Source organism: Panthera pardus, unplaced genomic scaffold (assembly GCF_024362965.1).
Source record: "Panthera pardus isolate Hobbes unplaced genomic scaffold, ASM2436296v1 HiC_scaffold_8, whole genome shotgun sequence".
Taxonomy (NCBI): Eukaryota; Metazoa; Chordata; class Mammalia; order Carnivora; family Felidae; genus Panthera; species Panthera pardus.
The window spans coordinates 150,347,787-150,366,785 of NW_026527013.1; the positions used below are offsets into that span (position 1 = coordinate 150,347,787).

At 38.4% G+C, this 18,999-nt stretch overlaps 1 protein-coding gene across 2 annotated transcripts in view; it reads left to right on the forward strand.

Moving 5' to 3' along the window:
* NUP205 (nucleoporin 205) overlaps positions 1-18,999 on the forward strand; it is an 85,540-nt gene that overhangs the window by 40,898 nt on the left and 25,643 nt on the right. For both annotated transcript variants that reach the window (XR_008420169.1, XM_053896879.1), the window contains exons 20-30: positions 248-329; positions 874-1,038; positions 1,349-1,473; positions 5,809-5,923; positions 7,857-8,006; positions 8,573-8,644; positions 9,238-9,395; positions 9,899-9,979; positions 10,765-10,956; positions 11,479-11,746; positions 11,837-11,935. Coding sequence is in view for 1 of the 2 variants with exons in the window: in XM_053896879.1 (XP_053752854.1) it covers positions 248-329; positions 874-1,038; positions 1,349-1,473; positions 5,809-5,923; positions 7,857-8,006; positions 8,573-8,644; positions 9,238-9,395; positions 9,899-9,979; positions 10,765-10,956; positions 11,479-11,746; positions 11,837-11,935 (1,507 nt within the window). In the remaining variant the exon portion in view is untranslated. The remainder of the gene's footprint in view (positions 1-247; positions 330-873; positions 1,039-1,348; positions 1,474-5,808; positions 5,924-7,856; positions 8,007-8,572; positions 8,645-9,237; positions 9,396-9,898; positions 9,980-10,764; positions 10,957-11,478; positions 11,747-11,836; positions 11,936-18,999) is intronic.

An 18,999-nucleotide genomic window follows, 5' to 3' on the forward strand; every position in this document is an offset into this window, starting at 1 on the left:
TCACAATAAATAAACATTTAAAGAAAATTTTGTTTCTTCAATTATTTCTATAGAGAGCTAACTTACTACTATTTCAGGAACTGAGTTTCCTATTAAAAGTGTAACTGAAACCTAAATACTTTAGAGATTTGCCTTTTTTCTTTAGAGACAAATGTTTGTGAATGTATATCACATTTATCATAGTTTCTCTCACATTATTAAAGAACTTTATAAATTTGTCTTTTAACAAATCTTTATATGACTCCAGAGTGTAAGTCAGAAGCTGATGGCTGGATTTGTGGAATGTCTGGATAGTGAAGACACAGAAGAATTTGTACGTCTAGAAGAGGGTATGTCTTTCTCTCTTTCTTTCTTTTAATTTTTTAAATGTTCGTATATTTTTGAGAGAGAGAGAGACAGAGACAGAGTGTGAGTGGGTGAGGGGCAGAGAGAGAGAGGGAGAAACAGAATCCAAAGCAGGCTCCAGGCTCTGAGCTGTCGGCACAGAGCCCGACGCAGGGCTCAGGCTCACGAACTGTGAGATTATGACCTGAGCTGAAGTCGGACGCTTAACCGACTGAGTCATGCAGGCGCCCCTAGGAGAGAGTATGTCTTATATTAATGTATTCATTTTTTACTTTATATAAATACTTAATATAAAGAAAACTGTTAACTGTCTATTGGCGATGATAGAGAAGTTTGGAAATCTGCTGGTACAAACCTGTAAGGTTTTGTGGAAACCTCTTCAACAAATGTGAACTCACTGTGATGGCTAATGAGGTAAACTTGAAGAAAAACATGGAGGTTTGGAATGCAAGCTATATATATTTAAATGTGGCTCATGTTGATTTTTGTTTTGTTTTGCAATTTTGTTTTGTGGGTTTCCACACGAAGGATCAGAACTTGAGAAGAAACTAGCTGGAATCCGTCAGGAAACAAGAATCCACATCTTGAATCTTCTCATAACCTCTCTGGAGCGCAATCCACCCAATCTTTCTCTCTACCTGTTGGGCTTTGAATTGAAGAAGCCTGTCAGTACCACAAACCTACAGGACCCAGGTACAGCCATAAGACACACAGACATTTCTTTCTTGTCGTATTTGTTTAGCTAAGTGATCATTCATTGAGTTCTGGACTCATGGGATAATTCACTGAAAGTGAGAGGTCATGTGGTAGGTCAATCTTTAGGACTTAGACAAAGTCTGGACAAATTAAGCCTTGGAAAATTAGCATTTATTAATTTTCAGTGTCAGTATTTGAAAGGGTGTTTACAGTAGAACATATGTTTATGGAATTTAACTTTTCTAAAGGTATTTTAATGTTTTAATGCAGAAATTTAAAAGTTGAATTTCTTTTTGGTTTCACGTAGGAGTCTTAGGTTGCCCTCGAACATGCCTTCATGCCATTTTAAACATCTTGGAGAAAGGAACTGAAGGGAGAACAGGTCCAGTGGCAGTGAGAGAATCTCCTCAACTCGCTGAGCTATGTTACCAGGTATACAGAAGGCTGCACTTCATAGCACTTAGTAGAAGAAATTTAACTAGATGCTTGAATATATCACAGATGCAGAAGTATAACAATAAGACTTGAGTTGAAATGAGTTTATCTGGTAGTTTGCCTTGTCTTTCATATATAGATTAAATCCATAAAACAGAGACCCCCAGATCCTATAGATCTACAGATCCTATGTGTTGCTCATTTGAAAAATGAGAGAAAACTCGAGGTGGATTTTGACCTGCTAGCGTAGAAAGTTTCCAGTGGTTCTGTTGCATGTTGTTTCTTTTTGGTGAAGACAGCAGTGGATTTGGGTCAGAAGACCTCTGATTCTCATCTCTGTGATTTAGCTAGTTAGTTAGCTAAATCACCTTGGGCATGTCACAAAACTTCTGTTGAGTTTTTTAGTTTGTGCAGTGGGTTGTTATGAGGCTTAACTGAGAATGTAAGATGTGGGTGAAAGTACCTTTTTTTTTTTTTTTTTAAGTTTATTTTGAGAGAGAGAGAGAGAGTGGGAGGGGCAGAGACCTAGAGAGAGAGAGAAAATCCCAAGCACACTCCTCACTACCAGCACAGAGCCCAAAATGGGGCGCAAACTTACGAACCGTAAGATCATGACCTGAGCCGAAACCAAGAGTTAGGCACTTAACTATTACCTGTTAGCTTAACTGACTATTAACTGCCACCCAGGCGCCCCCGAAAGCGCTTTTTAAGAACCATGTGAATCCTGCAGCTCTGGAGCTAGATGTAGGGTGGTGGAAAGTCCAGTTGTTTAAACTAGGATGAGAACCTCTGCTTTGCTTGTGTTCACTTACGATTATTTCTTGTTTCATTCATTTGGTGTTTTAAGAACTAGGCTTTATAGGATGCGACTCATTTCTCAATTTCAGTAGCGCCTTGGTTTACATTGCCATAAGAGAGGCATCGTTGACTTCTAGCGAGCTGGACGTTTTTCTTTATTCTCCTGTTTCTCTTTTTGTAATTCCCTTCTATTTTCTTCTATCTCCTGGCTGTCCAGACAGCCCTTCACTGTAAGTACTAGAATCAAAATGAATTCTTCCTTAATGGGGGGATCAACTTGATGTACATTTTAACAGCATCACAGAATTTGACATATTTAGATAGAAGTAGTTGATAAGCTTAATCATCTAGGCTAAAGGAGTTAGGCAGGTGAAGTAAGTGAATGAAGCCAGATGTAAGACAAAAAGGTTGGGAGAGGGAGGAGGAGGAGGAGGATCTGGCGGACCTGGAAGCACGTGCACTGGTAGTTTTCACCATGTCAGCATGTGGGTCCCGGTTTGCCAGATTCTCTGGTTTTTAATACACTGTACTGGCCAAAGGAAGCATGTCTGTACCAGCAGTCTGCCAGCTTATTACATATGCTCTGTGACTTTGCTACTCCAAGCGTGGTCCAGCCTCAGCAGCAGCACTCCTGGGAGCTTGTTAGAGCAGAATCTCAGGCCCCACTCCAGGCCGCTGAGTCAGAATCTGCATTTTAATGAGGCACTGCTCCATTTTTCATGAAAGATGCTTCCTTCACCTATAGGTTTATACTTCACTCTGCTTCAGAAAAAAAATTCAAACTTTGAAGAGCTTGTGAATTTAGATAACTCTGATTGTAGCAAAGGGAACTAGTTTGGACCTTACTGATACCTTCCTCTCCCGTCAGTATGCAACTTTCTGGGTGCAGAAGTTGAGATCGAGCCTAGACCTGTGCTCTCTCCTCTCAGGATGGACATTTTTCCTGCCTGGTCTTGGGAACTAGGGAGGTTTTTAGGCACATGCTTGTAAAATGGCTAGTAGTGCTTTGGGAACTTCTTTTCTGTGTCCTTCCCCTAATATATTACTTGTCCCACATCTTTGAGCCTCTATTCTTGTATCTTCTGAACTGATCATCTGATACGATTGACTGATTTTGTTTTGTTTCAAGACGTTCATTATCAGCTTATCAAATTTTTATTTGTTAATAGAGTATCAAAAATAATGTCAAAGCTATTTGAAAGACAACATGCATCTGCAGTAGAACTATTTAAGTTTTTACTTTGTGTTCTTATCTTTTTTCCTGGTGTATACCTGTTTGTATAGTTACATTCAACTGACAGTTTTGTGTCCTTTCCCCCTCTCTGTATGAACTTTCTGTACATCATATCCAAGTTTTTACTTTGCTCTAACAAACACCTTTAGTTACTTTTGTTGTTTTTTGTTTATTTTAAGAATATAATTCCAGAGGTGCCTTGGTGGCTCAGTCAGTTAAGTGTCCAACTCTTGGTTTTGGCTCAGGTCATGATCTCAGTTCGTGAGTTCCAGCCCCATGCCGGGCTATGTGCTGACAGTGCAGAGCCTGCTTGGGATTCTCTCTCTCCCGCTCTCTCTCTGCCCCTTTCCCACTCGTTCTCTCTCTCTCTCTTTCTTTCAAAATACATAAATAAACATTTAAAAAAAGAATATAATTTCAGACATGGTTTTGCAGTTGATTGTCATTACTGGTTTTATAAATTGACAGTGAACACTGAATTGGCGAATATTGAACCATTGCTCCCAGAGAAAACATAGGTTAGAACCCTGTAAGCTTCTGTCCCGACATTTTCATCGACTGATAATTAAATAGCCAGGTGCCCCATGACTTCAGATTTTAATTTGCAAGTAATCTTGACAATTATAGTATGCATTAAGTAGAGCCAATAACAGATGAATTTAAAATTCCTTTTACATGGAAAGCATCTAATAAGTATTTATAAAATAAATCTTTCACAAATGAAAGTTTTCACTACCACTTTGCCAAATACTAGGATTTGCTTTTTTAATGTTTTATTTATTTTTGAGAGAGACAGCATGAGTGGGAGGGGGCAGAGAAAGAGGGGGGCAGGGACAGAGGATCTGAAGCAGGCTCTTCACTGACGGCAGAGAGCCTGATGTGGGGCTCGAACTCGTGAACCGTGAGATCGTGACCTGAGCTGAAGTGCTGAAGTTGATGCTTAACCAACTAAGCCTCCCAGGCACTCCAGGATTTGCTTTTTATAGTTAAAAATTTTGCTGTTTACATTAAGAGGCCTGCCTTATTGACTGAGTATGTATGTATTTATTTATTTATTTATTTATTTATTTATTTATTTATTTATTTAAAGTACGATCCATACCCAATGTGGGGCTTAAACTCATGTGACTCCGAAATTAAGAGTTGCAGTCCCTACTGACTGAGCCAGTGAGGCATTAATTTTTATTTTTAATGTTTATTTATTTTTGAGAGAGAAAGAGAGGGAGGGAGTGCAAGCAGGGGAGGGGCAGAGAAAGAGAGGGACAGAGGATCGAAAGCAGGTTCTGTGCTGACAGCAGAGAGCCCGAAGAGGGGCTTGAACCTATAAACTGAGATAATCACCTGAGCCAAAGTCAAACACTTAATGGACTGAGCCATGCTGGTGCCCCTTAATTTTTTTATCACTAAAAAGGATGGACAATTTTTGATGGTGGGCTATATATTTTTTCCTTCCTCTCAAATGTTTTTTGCCGTTTTATCTATTTAGGTATATGATACTCATATACCTAATGGAGAGTTTTATGTATGTTATAGGTATTTCTTATATTTATACAAAAGCAAGCCTTTATCCCCAATTCTATTATTTTCTGTTAAATTTTTATTTAATTTAGAGTTTATATTTGTTATTTAGTTGAATCTGGATTTCTTTGTAATTTTTTTGATTACTTCAATCCTGGTAAGTTTATTACCTTCCTAAGGTTCAACTAAATTAAGTATGGTTTTTAGAAGTTATTTCCTGGGTGCCTGGTTGGCTCATTAAGTTAAGTGGCCGATGTTGGCTCATGTCATTATCTCACGGCTCGTGGTTCGAGCCCTGCTTTGGACTCTTTGCTACGCGTCGGATCAAAAAGAATGGAGCCTGGAGCCTGCTTCAGATTCTGTGTCTTCCTCTCTCTCTGCCCCTCTGCTCGTGCTCTGTCTCTCTCTGCCTCTCAAAAAGTGAATTAAAACGCTAAAAAAATTTTTTAGAAGTTACTTCCAAGTGATTTGTTATTAGTAATAGTTAAAATACTTAACTGTTTTACTATACTTTTTTAATTAACTATATGTATTAATGAACATACTGAGGTTGACTTAAACATGAGTTGTATAATAATGTCATCAGCACTATTCCAATCTATATTCTTGAGTTGGGGTGCTAATGATTGCTTATAAGTGAGCATCTGTGTTTATCCATTTTTCTTAAGTTATTGATGGGTCTTAGCTTCTGTTTAGTAAATCTAAGTTCACCTTTTAACTTAAAATTTATAACACAAAAGAAATGATTTGTGGATTTTTTTTACTTCATTTTAACTCTTTAGGTGATATATCAGTTGTGTGCGTGCTCTGATACATCTGGTCCTACTATGAGGTACTTGAGAACCAGCCAGGATTTCTTATTTTCACAGTTGCAACATTTACCTTTTTCTAACAAAGGTAGGACATTATTTTCCCATATTGTTATAACTAATTTGTGAAGTCTATGTGATTTTATTTATATAACATTCAGGGTAGCAGTTACAGTGTTTGTGGAATTCCGTTTCATTTTGTTACTTTGCTTTTTTCGTTATTTTGGGTTGCTTTTGTAATTTGTCACTGAGAAGCCTCATGTTCTAGCTGCTGGCATAAAGTTATTTAAAAATAGCTTGTCAGGGATGGAATTTGATCCTTATACTACCAAATAAAATATTTAAATTGTGTTGAAGAGATAAGAAAATATTTATCTGAGAAGATTCTGGAAATTTAGATTTTTTGAGTGACGGTGTTTAATTAAAATGTCTTGTTTTACTTTTGTTTCTTGTGTACGTATTGAAACCACTTGAGATCTTGAAATGAGAAATAGAAAGCTAAGTATAGTGGAAATAACTGAGTTTATTGACCTAACCAACGCAATCCCAGGCTGCCTCTCTTTTATAGGATTCTACTTTATGTAATTTTCTTTCTGATCAATTTGTAACAATTTTCTGAATTCGATTTATATCTAGACAGTTACAGTCCATGGAGTTTTTTTTAAGGTTTTTTGTTTTTTTTTTGTATTTATGTTCTGGGAAGTGTAAGCTCACGGATTTCATAATAAATTTTTATTACTAGTAATTATCTGCTTCTAATCCACGTTTTAGAGTGATGAAATGAGAGAACTTTGGGAATTATCTAATGACAAACATTTTTCGCTTCATTTTCATAATAAGCATGTCTTATTTTTAATTCTAAGATCTGTTTATATTATAAGCTTTTTAAGCAACCCTCCTTTATACCTAATTAGAAAGAAAAGTTAATGCTTTGTCTCTTACTGTATCTGTCTTTTAAAAATCAACCTAGTTTTAAAAAAAACGAGTTTTGCCTGTTACTGTGGTGGTAGGGGTGGTGGTTGTAGTACTATTTGGTGTGTTTTATGTTTATACTGTTAGAATTTAGGACTTTAAATCAGGCATATTAAAAATAGTGGAGTCAGAAACTTGTATAAGTGATTCCCAGTCCTGATTTTAGGTTTCATTTTTGGTTTTGTTTCTGGAAACGTTTCAGTGTGCGCAGAGTGGGGAGGGGCTCAGTCCTTCGTGACAGCCACTTCGCTCACGGCTGCCAGGATGTGCTAAGTTCTTCTCCTCTTCTTGGTGCTGATGCGTGTCCTTGCCCTTTTCTTGATGAACTTGAGAGCCCCCCTGCCCTTGGAGACTTTGAGCAGCCTCACACTACACTGCTTTTGTGGGGTGAAGCCACACACCTCTCAGTTCATGGCCCGTGTGAGCTTGGAGTGCTTGGTGAGGTGCCCTTGGTGGCTGTGCCTCAGCTTTCTCATGCTCTTGGTCACCTTGTAGCCCTTTCTGAGGCCCACAGCCGTAGGGTAGCGCAGGGCTGCGGCTGCTATGCTGTGAAGACCAACCCTAATTATATGTGAAATCACATGTCCTGGATTATCTTAAGAGAGATCATAAAATTATGCATTGGGTATTTGTTTTATGAAATAAAAGTCAAACTGCATATTAGGGCGTTTTTTTTTTTACAAGTTATATATTTGAGAATTAGTGTTTGTTTTTAAGTATGAAGTCTGTGTTAATGTCAAAGTAGGACAGACTTAGAATTTTATAGATAAGTGTGAAATTATCCTGGTAATGGAAAATTGATTCTCTTTTGTTCTTCATTTGCTTTGGCTCATCTTTATAGACATGGACGTGCTTATTTTTTTTCTCTTAGCATCTGTTTTTGCTTTTTTAATTTTCTTCCAGGGTGATAAATTATTATGATGCCAAGTTTCATAAATTATGGAGTATGTTACTTATGTGAGCAAATATCTGACGAGTTAAGGAATTTAGATCTGTTACGATCCTGTTATTATACTCTAGGAAACTAAACTCATGTATTTAACTTGCAGAGTATGAAATGTCTATGCTGAACCAGATGTCATGGCTAATGAAGACTGCCTCAATAGAACTACGGGTAACTTCTCTGAATCGTCAGCGGTCACATACCCAGAGGCTCCTACATCTCTTACTGGACGACATGCCTGTGAGACCATACTCAGGTGAGTGTGTACATGTTGCCATTTGTTTTCTTGTGCTGCTGACCGGTCCTTGTGAAGGCATGGGCCGCAGTCTTGCGCTTAGCATGTGATTGTAGGCTAAACAAGTTCTTTCCGTCTTTAGAATTTTTTTCCTTAAAACGCAAAATTTTTAAATTCATCCCATAATTGCTATTTGATTATTGTTTGAAGCATCCGCGTTCTGCTATATTCAAATATTCAGTGGAGTTTGCCACACTGAGCCAGGATGACCCAAGGTATTTTAATGTGTGTTATACATGCAAATTAAACATAAGCTTTTCTAATCATCGCATTGGTGGGAATGGGTCCTGCCTCTTTGGGAGTTCTGATTATCCTCTTTACAATTGTGAAGTGGATCTCCTGGGGACAGAAAGAATTAGATGAATGTTGGTAAGTTCTCATCATCTTTGCATTTCAATTATCCATTTGCAGAGGGCTCTCTGACCTAGCAACAGTGATCTAGAAAAAAAAATACCTTGTTATTTCCAAATAAATTTTATGAGTATGTTGTTCTTTTTCCTGATCTGTTATTATTGATGCTCTAACAGATGGTGAAGGAGGAATAGAAGATGAAAATAGGTCTGTCTCTGGGTTCCTTCACTTTGACACTGCTACAAAAGGTAAAACCCTTTGAATCTATAATAAATTTATGGGTATATATTAAATTGCTTAAATTTGAAGAGATAATTATGACACCTGTATCTGCAAATTTTGAACTGGTATAGAAGAGCTATAGAAAGGATTAGTTGTCATTCAGAAATAACTTTTTTATAACTAGGATGAATGAATGGGAAAAAATGTTTTTGCAAATGGATGTATTAGAAATAAAATCACATTTAGATTTCAACACAGTTTTCCATTTCTGGGCTTAACATCCTTTCTTTCTCCCCCCCCCCCCCCATCGTTGATTTATTTGTTTTGAGAGAGAAAGTGCGAGCGTAAGCTGGGAGGACAGATAGAGAGGGAGAGAGAACGAATCCCAAGCAGGCTCCATGCTCAGCACAGAGCCTGACTCGGGGCTCGATCTCACTACCGTGAGATCATGACCTGAGCCAAAATGAAGAGTTGGACGCTTAACCAACTGAGCCCCCCAGGTACCCCCTCAACTCCCTTTATTGAACCTAGCACTATCTTTGAGAGTGAGCTGAGTACAACGGTTTGCTCTTCTCCTCACCATCCCAAATAAAATCGAACCACTTTCTATTTTTTCTAGTACGTCGAAAGATTCTAAGCATTCTTGACTCGATTGACTTCAGTCAGGAGATCCCTGAGCCTTTGCAGTTGGATTTCTTTGATCGGGCCCAGATCGAGCAAGTTATTGCTAACTGTGAACACAAGAATTTACGGGGACAGACAGTCTGCAACGTCAAGGTAAGGATTGTTTTAAAGTGTGTGCAGTATCAAGTGGTTTAGACTTTGAGTCCTCAGACAAAAAGAGAACCATGCAGTTGTTTTCTGATAAGCGTATTGGTTTATTACACTGTGGTTTTCACTTTTCTAACAGCAGGGAAATGAAACAGAATAGGCGACACTAGCTTTACCTCTTTAAAAGGTTCCCCATCACCTTCCTGATAGTAGTCATGCCACCTAGCTATGGAATGGTTTTACTCTCTACCAGCTAACTGCTAATGGTCTCACTAATAGGAAGAAGATATCCAAGGGCATTTGCGCTAACTTACCTGCCACAGAGGCTCCTTGGTCCCACTCAGTAATGTGAGGGACACCTAATGTTTTTGACTGGAGACCGAACAGAGTCACTTATAGATTATATATAGAGGTATCCAAAACTGTTTCCACTAAGGCAGTTTATAGTAATTGCTAGAGGTAATTATTCTGAAATGGTCTGATTTTTCACTCTTTTCTCAATTCTGTAGCTTCTTCATAGAGTCCTTGTAGCTGAAGTAAATGCCCTCCAGGGTATGGCAGCCATAGGACAGAGACCTCTCCTGATGGAGGTAAGCCCTATTGAGAACTTGTTAGTTTGAATCTTCTACCTATTTAACTGCCAGTTAGAAGACAAAACTGTAAATTGACTTGTAGTTCATCAGTTAGTAAACTACTTGAAATTAAACCTTAATGGAATCTTCCATTTTTGACTTTAAAACTTGTAAACTAAACTGAAGTTAATATCTGGATGCCAGAGTAAGTAACGTTTTTTTTTCTGCTAGGCTAGTTTAGGATTTGCAACCTGTCCATATTGTGTATTAGACTTCCCTTGTTCTCTGTCGGTGAGGGAAGAGAGAGTGGTTTTTCATCACAGGTGGGGAGCAGTGGGTTAGAGGTCAGGTGAGAAGAACCACACACATGGAAACACAGGTGGCTAGGCCAAAGCAAGAAGCAAAGAAATAAAAGATATGTCAGGGAGACATGCCCTTGAACTTGAGTTTTAGGCAATTCCAGTGCTCTAGAGTAAGTGTAAGTAGATACTACAAAGAAAATGGGGTTAAAAAACCCCTACCACCTCTGCTGACTGGCATGCACGTGGAAGGTTTCCTAAATATACTACAGATGTGTTCAGGTTAACTGACAGAATAAATAACTCTTGAAAAATAGGACTCTGTTGGGGTGCCTGGCTGGCTCAGTTGATGGAGTGTGCGACTCTGGATTTCAGGGACGTGAGTTGGAGCCCCACATTGGGTGTAGAGATTACTAAAAAAGATAAAGTTAAAATCGGACCCTTTTGGTAAAAGATATTATCTGCCCATTTGTTAACCTTGTGATTCAATTTCTGTGGCTTTAGGAAATCAGCACTATACTTCAGTATGTGGTAGGAAGAAACAAGCTGCTGCAGTGTCTTCATGCAAAACGGCACGTGCTGGAGTCATGGAGGCAGCTGGTGGAGATTATACTCACAGCTTGTCCCCAGGACCTCATTCAGGCAGAGGATCGGCAGCTGATTATCCGTGATATCTTACAAGATGTGCATGATAAGGTAACGTACTTCCTAAATTGCTTCCTGAACTTCCTTACTTCCTAGTTACTTCCCGTATTGCTGAACAGATCTTTATATACTACTTAAAAACACAGTTTCCCACCATCCTTTTTTTCCCCTTTTATGTTAGGAATAAATAGAGTTGTGTATTGCCAGTGTTAAGGCGATCCTTGAGAAAGTCTTCTGTACGGTAATGGCTCTCAACCAAAGTAGGTATCACAATCATGTAGGGAGCTTTTTAAAAATACACGGTTGGATCCCACCCCAGACATACTGAATGGGACACTCTGGTGGGTGACCACTTGTGTGAATTTACATTAAAGACCTCTCTAAGGAATCCTGATAGGAATCCCTTCTGGTTAAGAACACACGTTACCAGTATCATATTTAAATTTTTCTATATATTAGCTTTTATTTTCTTTGATCAATGACATTCCATTCTTATATTCTTAATGGTAGGTGAAAGCTCAGGGTATATAAAACCTGTTAATGACTGTAGCTGATTTGTCTTTCTGCTTTAAGATACTAGATGATGAAGCAGCGCAGGAGTTAATGCCAGTGGTAGCAGGTGCCGTGTTCACCTTGACTGCTCACCTGAGCCAAGCCGTTCGCACTGAACAGAAGCAACCATTAGTCTTGGGACCCGGAGAGACCCATTACGCTTTTATGCTCGATAGCTCCTTCTCGTCACCTTCTCCAGCAGAGAACCCGGTGGTGGGTTTTGCTTCTATTGGAGACTCTTCGCTTCACATCATATTGAAGAAACTGTTAGACTTCATTTTGAAGACAGGTTTTTTCATCTAAATTTCTTACAAATCGCACCTTTTGTGTTTGTTTTAACTTTCATTTGAAACAGGGTTTGCACTCTGTATCTCCTTAGGTGGCGGATTCCAGCGAGTGAGGACACACCTGTACGGCTCTTTGTTGTATTACTTACAGATTGCCCAGAGACCAGATGAACCAGACACATTAGAAGCAGGTAGAACCAGATAGATTTCTGACCTTTTCTGTTTCAGAGATTTTTAGAGATTCTGTTGTAGAGATTAAGTTAAAAAAAAAAAATCCGTTTTCCGTCTTTTGGCTAAGTAAAGCTGTAATAAAATGAGTCTTTATGGAATCATGAAAGCACTTATGTGAAGTCGAGGAAGAATGTGTAGTTTTTAAAATTAAGACGATAGTACATGAGTACTGTAAAAAAAAAACCTCAAATACCACTTTAGCTTGTATGCGTTTTTAATTCCCTCTCTTTCTCTGGTCCCACTGAACGGTCTGCTGTACATAGCGTGTACAGGTCTTTCTCCCCTTTGCAGAGCATCACGGTGCATATCTAGTTGAATCTTTTCAGATGTCTCCGTTGTTCTGTAATACGGAAGTAATGTTTATTTAACCATTTGCATTATTCATAGACACTTCCATTGTTTCTAATTTTTACTGTCACAAATATGCTGCATCAAACGTTCTGTTATATGCCTTTGTATTTTTCAAGAAGAATGCTTCATGGTAAGATTTCCATGTGAAAGACTATGCGCATTTTTATTTTAATAGATTCTACCAAAGGCGCCTGGGCGGCTCAGTCAGTTGAGCATCTGACTCTCGATTTCAGCTCATGTCACGATCTCACAGTTGTGAGATCTAGCCTCACACTCAGCGTGGAGCCCGCTTAAGATTCTTTTGCTCCCTCTCCCTATATCCCTCCCCCACTTGTGTGAGTGCTCTATGAAAAAAAAAAGAAAAAAGCTCCTACCAAATGGCTTTCTGCCAGTTTAAACCCTCATCAATAGTGTACCTATATCTTTTTGTACTAATGTGAAGTTTTTCTTGAATAAATTCCAAGAGGTAGAATTTCTTGGTCAAAGGTAATGCCTATTTAAAATATTGATAAATCCCACTTTCTAAAATAAAATTAGCATTTAAAAAAATTTTTTTAACATTTATTGATTTTTGAGAGACAGAGTACAGGTGGGGGAGGGGCAGAGAGAGACAGAGCCACAGAATCCAAAGCAGGCTGCAAGCTCCGAGCTGTCAGCACAGAGCCCGTCGCGAGGCTCAAACTCACAAACCATGAGATCATGACCTGAGCCGAAGTTGGACACTCAACTGACTGAGCCACCCAGGCACCCTTAATTAGCATTGTTAATTAAGAGTAATAATCTGGCCTTTTTGGTCTCCAGATATGAAAAATGTTTTTAGCCATTCAGCAAATGAATGTATAATACTCTACACCAGAAATGTCCTGCTATTTAAGAACTTGTCATAAGCACCTTTTGATAATGGACTGCCGATACCCGTCTGAGAACCTTTATGAGTATTTGCTATTTTGTACACAGATTCTTTTTTTTTTAATTTTTTTTTTTTAACATTTATTTATTTTTGAGACAGAGAGAGACAGAGCATGAACAGGGGAGGGGCAGAGAGAGAGGGAGACACAGAATCTGAAACAGGCTCCAGGCTCTGAGCTGTCAGCACAGAGCCCGACGCGGGGCTTGAACTCACGGACTGCGAGATCATGACCTGAGCCGAAGTCGGACACTTAACCGACCGAGCCACCCAGGCGCCCCTGTACACAGATTCTTAAAAACCACTCTGTGTGTAAGACCCAGATTATCTCATATTATTCTTTACTGGCTAATATTTTTACATGTCTTTCTAAGGAGATAATAATAGCCAAATGATGTATTTGTAGAAATGGCCTACCCACTTAAACAAAGCACAAAAATTTTTAGGATCATTCAAAAGAATAGTTCAGAGAAGCTTTTTAAACAGAGAGAAGCTTTTCTTAAGAGATGATAATGGGGATTCCACTCTCTACTCCTCCCCCTCCAACACACCTCTCCATTTTCCTCTTGTCTGAAAATTTTTTAACGTTAGATTTAGTGGAATTGGCAAAGTCACTACTTAACCACTAGGTAGAGCTCTACAACATACTTTTTATAAGGTGTCACTATCAAGATGTAATAAAGTGGTGTGACCACAAAAGAAAATTCTCCTTTGTTTTTAATTTTCAAATGATGTATTTTTAATTTCATCCTTTAATTAGTTTTGTTTTGTTTTGTTTTGTTTTTTTTTACCACTTAATTGCTGCTTATTTTGACTTATTTTGCTTACTTATTTTTTGGGGGGGGGGGGGCAAGGCTCAAGTGAGCAAGGGCAGAGAGAGACAGAGAGAAAGGGAGGAGAGAGAGATAGAAGCGGGGCTCACACAGCGCTCATGTTTTGCCCGAATCAGGGCCTTGAACTCACCTGATGTGCCATTTGAACTCACGAACCGTGAGATCATGACCTGAGCCAAAGTCAGATGCTGAACGACTGAGCCACCCAGGTGCCCTATTTGGACTTATTTTAAATAGCAAAGCACTGCATTTCCTAGACACTAGTGTTTTTAAGTTTCAAGTTAGAAATACTAAATTTAATAAATATTTATTGATACCTACTTTTGTATGTGTATGTGCATGTTTTGACATGGTACCTACTTTCTATTTTATTTTAAAACAGGACCTGAACTTTTAATGTCTACATACTTATTTTTCCATACCTCTTTTACTTTATTTTTAACATAACTATGTATACTGGATACTGGGCAGCTATTTTTCCTGTTTTGTGTAAAAAGAATCCTACTCACAGAGATGAAATGACTTGCTTGTCTGTGGCAGATCTGATATTAGAAATCAGTTTCCTTGATTTTTTTTTCTCAAGTTTATTATTTTGAGAGAGAGAGAGAGCATAGCATGCACATGGGGGAGAGTCAGAGAGGGAGAGAGAGAGAATCCCAAGCAGGCTCCTCACTGTCAGGGTGGAGGCTGATGTGGGGCTCAGACTCACAGTTCGTGAGATCATGACCTGAGCTGAAGTGGGATTCTGAGCCAGCTGAGCCACCCAGGTGGCTCAGTTTTCCCTATTTTTAATAGAATGTTCCTTTTCCTGGCCATAGCATCTCACGTCTTCATCCTTTTTGTTATTGTTGTCTTTTTGTAATTTGTAATTATTTCTTTTTAATTTGATAGGTAATACCTACCAGCAGTGTATTTGTAGCTCATAGTACAAAGGGCTAATTTCTAATACGTAAAGAACACCTACGAATCAAACCCAGTAGAAAAAATGGTCAAAGGATATGAGCACACAGTTTAGGGGAAAGGAAATTCAGTTAGCTCTTAAGCATATATTAGCTTTGTGAAAATCACTGTAGGTGGACTCCATCACCTTGAGTTGGCAATGCAGATGTGGGGAGAAACAAAAGCATATATTCTTGAGTAAAATTCTTTGGAAGATTCATATATGTCAAGAACAGTGTAGTTAAAATCTGACATTTTTTTTTGCATATGTAATCCCTGGGGGTTAGTTGACAAGAGTTGGCATCATGACTATCTCTCTTTGCATTCCTTTTTTTTTTTTTTTTTAAACTTTTTAAGTGTTGATTTTTATCAGTTTTTGAGGAAGACACAGTGCGCATGGGAGAGGGGCAGAGAGAGAGGGAGACACAGAATCTGAAGCAGGCTCCAGGCTCTGAGCTGTCAGCACAGAGCCCGACACCGGGCCAAAATCCACAAACCGTGAGATCATGACCTGAGCAGAAGTTGGACGCTTAACTGACTGAGCCACCTAGGCACCCCTCTTTTTATTCTTTTTATCTTTTATTTTTTCTCATTTCTACCAGTGACCATGGGAGAAAATACAGACAATTTGACCAAAGCGTAAATGTTTAATATGAAGCCCTGTTGCTGTATTCTTAATTTCTTTATTCGTTTGTTTCTTCAGCTTTAGTATTATAAAAATACTTCACATTTAAATACAGATAATTACAAAGATACACATTTTCAGCACATTTTTATGAGATTATTATTTTCAATAAAAGTTTATTTATAAAGCCAACTTAGAAAGTTATGCTAACACATCAGAGCCATGATATAGTGCATCTTCCTTAGTTTTATTTTCGTAAGTTTAGCCCTGTTTGAATGTTCTGTATAATCTCAGTAAAATGGATTAAATTGTTGCAATTTTAAGTACTTTCATTATGAGCTTTTTTTCATAGGTTCTCTTTCCTTTAAATTGGCTCTTTTTTCCCCTTAAATTTGGTAAGTTAATGATACTCAGTTTTGTATTTTCTTTATAAGAATTAGAAATTGTCATAAACATAAGGAATTTTCTTCTCTGCTCATAGTTCTTTTGGGCTCTTGTGACCTTTGAGCAAGAATATTCCTGTTCTTTGTGAAACCATAATATCTATTCATCTTTTTTTAAAAAGAAGATTAGAAAAGACAATCTATTGCCATTATTAAATTTTTGAGAACCAGAGCATCTGGGTGGCTCAGTCAGTTAAGCATCCAACTCTTGGTCTCAGTTCAGGTCATGATCTCACAGATCATGAGTTCGAGCCTCGAGTTGGGCTTTGCACTGACAGCATGGAGCCTGCTTGGGATTCTGCCTCTCCCTCTCTCTGCCTGCCTCTCTCTCTCTCTCTCTCTCTCTCTCTCTCAAAAGTTTATTTATTTTGAGAGAGAGAGAGAGAGGGGAGAGAGAGAGAATCTCAAGCAGACTGTGATATTAGTGCGAAGCCAAACATGGGGTTTAAATCCATGAACCATGAGATCATGACCTAAGTTTAAATCAGGAATTGGTCACTTAACCAACTGAGCCATCCAGGCACCCCATAAATAAACTTAAAAAAAATTTTTTTTTGATAATCTTATTGTGACATTAAAAATTGTTATGGTCTAGGCATTAGTATGATCTGGCATTATAGTATAAATACACCTGTAAGTCATAAAGTAGTGGGACTAAAAGGATTATATAGAGCATATTGCCTGCTCTTGACTCTGTTCTTTGAGTCTGATTCCAACAAGTGACTTAAAAATACTAGCTCTAGCTATGGGTGTGTGTAGTAAAATGCAGGCTCTTTGCTTGATGTGAATTTAGATGTACATTTCTCATCACTTTTATTCTTTACAACCTGAGTCAAGTCCTAGAACCTGAGAACCTGATTAAAAATTAATAATTGGTCATTTAAAAAATATTTTTAGCTTTTGTTTTTTATTTCAAAATAAATACTGAATGAGGAAATTTAGAACATACTAATAAACAAAGCTAAGAAGAAGTCCCACATTCTACCCTGCTAAGATAACTATTGCAACATTTTGTTATAGCCAGCCATATTGACTTAAAATCTCCCTTGTCTTTTCACTCAGTATTTTATGAGCTTTTTTCTTTGTTAAATAATATTTTTAATAGCTCTATACATTTTGTCACTTATGGGTATACCATCACTTAGCTTGTCCGTTTTTGGACATTTAGATTATTTCCGGTTTTTCACAATATGAATAAAAATCTGATCTCATTTGGTGGTTGATTATTTTCACTTATTCCAAAAGCAGGAAATATTAATTAGGTTCTTGTTTTCATAAGGATTATACTCTAGTATAAATACTGTATAAATACAGTATATGTATTTATAAAACAGGAAGCATTAAGTTGGGTGATACAGGCTAGATGCCAGCAAACTTTTTCTGTAAAGGCCAGTTAGTGAATATTTTAGATTTTGCAAGTCATATGCTCTCTGTTGCAGCTACTCACCCCTGCCTTTATAGTGTGAAGGCAGCCAGAGACTGCAGTTGAGTGACCATGGCTCTGTCACATCACAGCTTTATAAAAACAGGTCAGATTTTGCTCTCAGCCCTTAGTTTTTGAACCCCAAGTATAAATTGTAAGAGGTATGAGAAGAAGAAAAATCAAGACTTTCACTGGGCTTTGCAGGTGAAGTTGTATTTACATAGGACTAAATGGAGGGCTCTTCAAGCAAGGCCCAAACTTAGGAGGGAGTAAAGACTAAGGAGGATGTCTTTGCTATAAGCAAGGGTTGTGGAAAATAACGGTTGATGGGAAATAAAATGGAGTGAAAGGGTAGGACCATATTAATGACCTTGCAAATGAAATTGCAGTGGTAAAGCTAGTTGGAATAAGCAGTTGATGGCCACGTTAAGTTACTGAGAAAAGTGCTATGAAGTTGGTATTTAGAAAAATTTGTATGGCAGTGATTTATAAGGTATGTTGGAAGAAGGAACAGTTTGGTGTAAAAGAAACTAATTTGGTGGTTTCTAATGAACTAATTTACCCTCCAAAAACGAAAATTTAAAAGAAAGTTCTAATTAAGTTGCAGCCTTAGAATTTTCTTAGTTCTAGGTGGCACTGTTAATAAAATGTGGAACTTGGAGATCTGTTCACAGTTGGAAAACGCAGATCAAGTTGTTTCTTTACGACTAAGCCTGGTCTTCTGCAACCCTTGGTTTCAGTTTTCTCTGTGAAAAAGGGGGCTCCTGGCGGAGTGTCTCAGGGTTTGTGTGGAGGAGTCCGGAGAGTGATGTTCCAGCAGCCCTCTGCCCTCATTTCAGCCAGTTTGAAATCTGGAATCTGTGGCTAAAACTACAAATTACAAAGTAGTGGCTTTCAGACTTTTATTCACAACCTTTATTCAGACAATTTTGTAGCGGTCCTGTGTGTAAACCAGAAAAGGTGCTATAGCTCCTCAGGCTGGCTTTTTGAAAACCCATCCTGAGGGCATCTGGTGGCATCCCTGGAGCACATTTCTGAGCTTTCTCTAACCTGTCCGTCAGTAATTAATATTGCGCTACTGTGCTAGCCACTGTGCTAAATACCAGGACAATAATGGTGGGCAAGACAGAATCCAGATGTAACACAACCTGATGTACTGGTAAATAAGTACTATGCAGAAAATGAGATAGTGCTGTGCTGTGTATGTGTAGGGCGTGTTGGATGTAGCTGAGAAGTGATGTTAGAGGCTGGAATGATGAAGACGAGGCAGCCATGCTGAGATCTGAGGAAAAACCCGAAAGATCAAAGTGCAGAGATCCTGAGACCAAAGTGGTGAATGTGAGGGACAGAAAGGGTCATGTGGTGGCAGCCAGCGGAAGAGGGAAAGAGTGGAAGATGAGATTGAGCAGGAGATGGGGACAGATGATGTGAGGGAGTGATGTGATTGAGAAACATAAAAATCCCATACCCTCCTTTGACGGTTATTGAAATTAAAAATAAGTA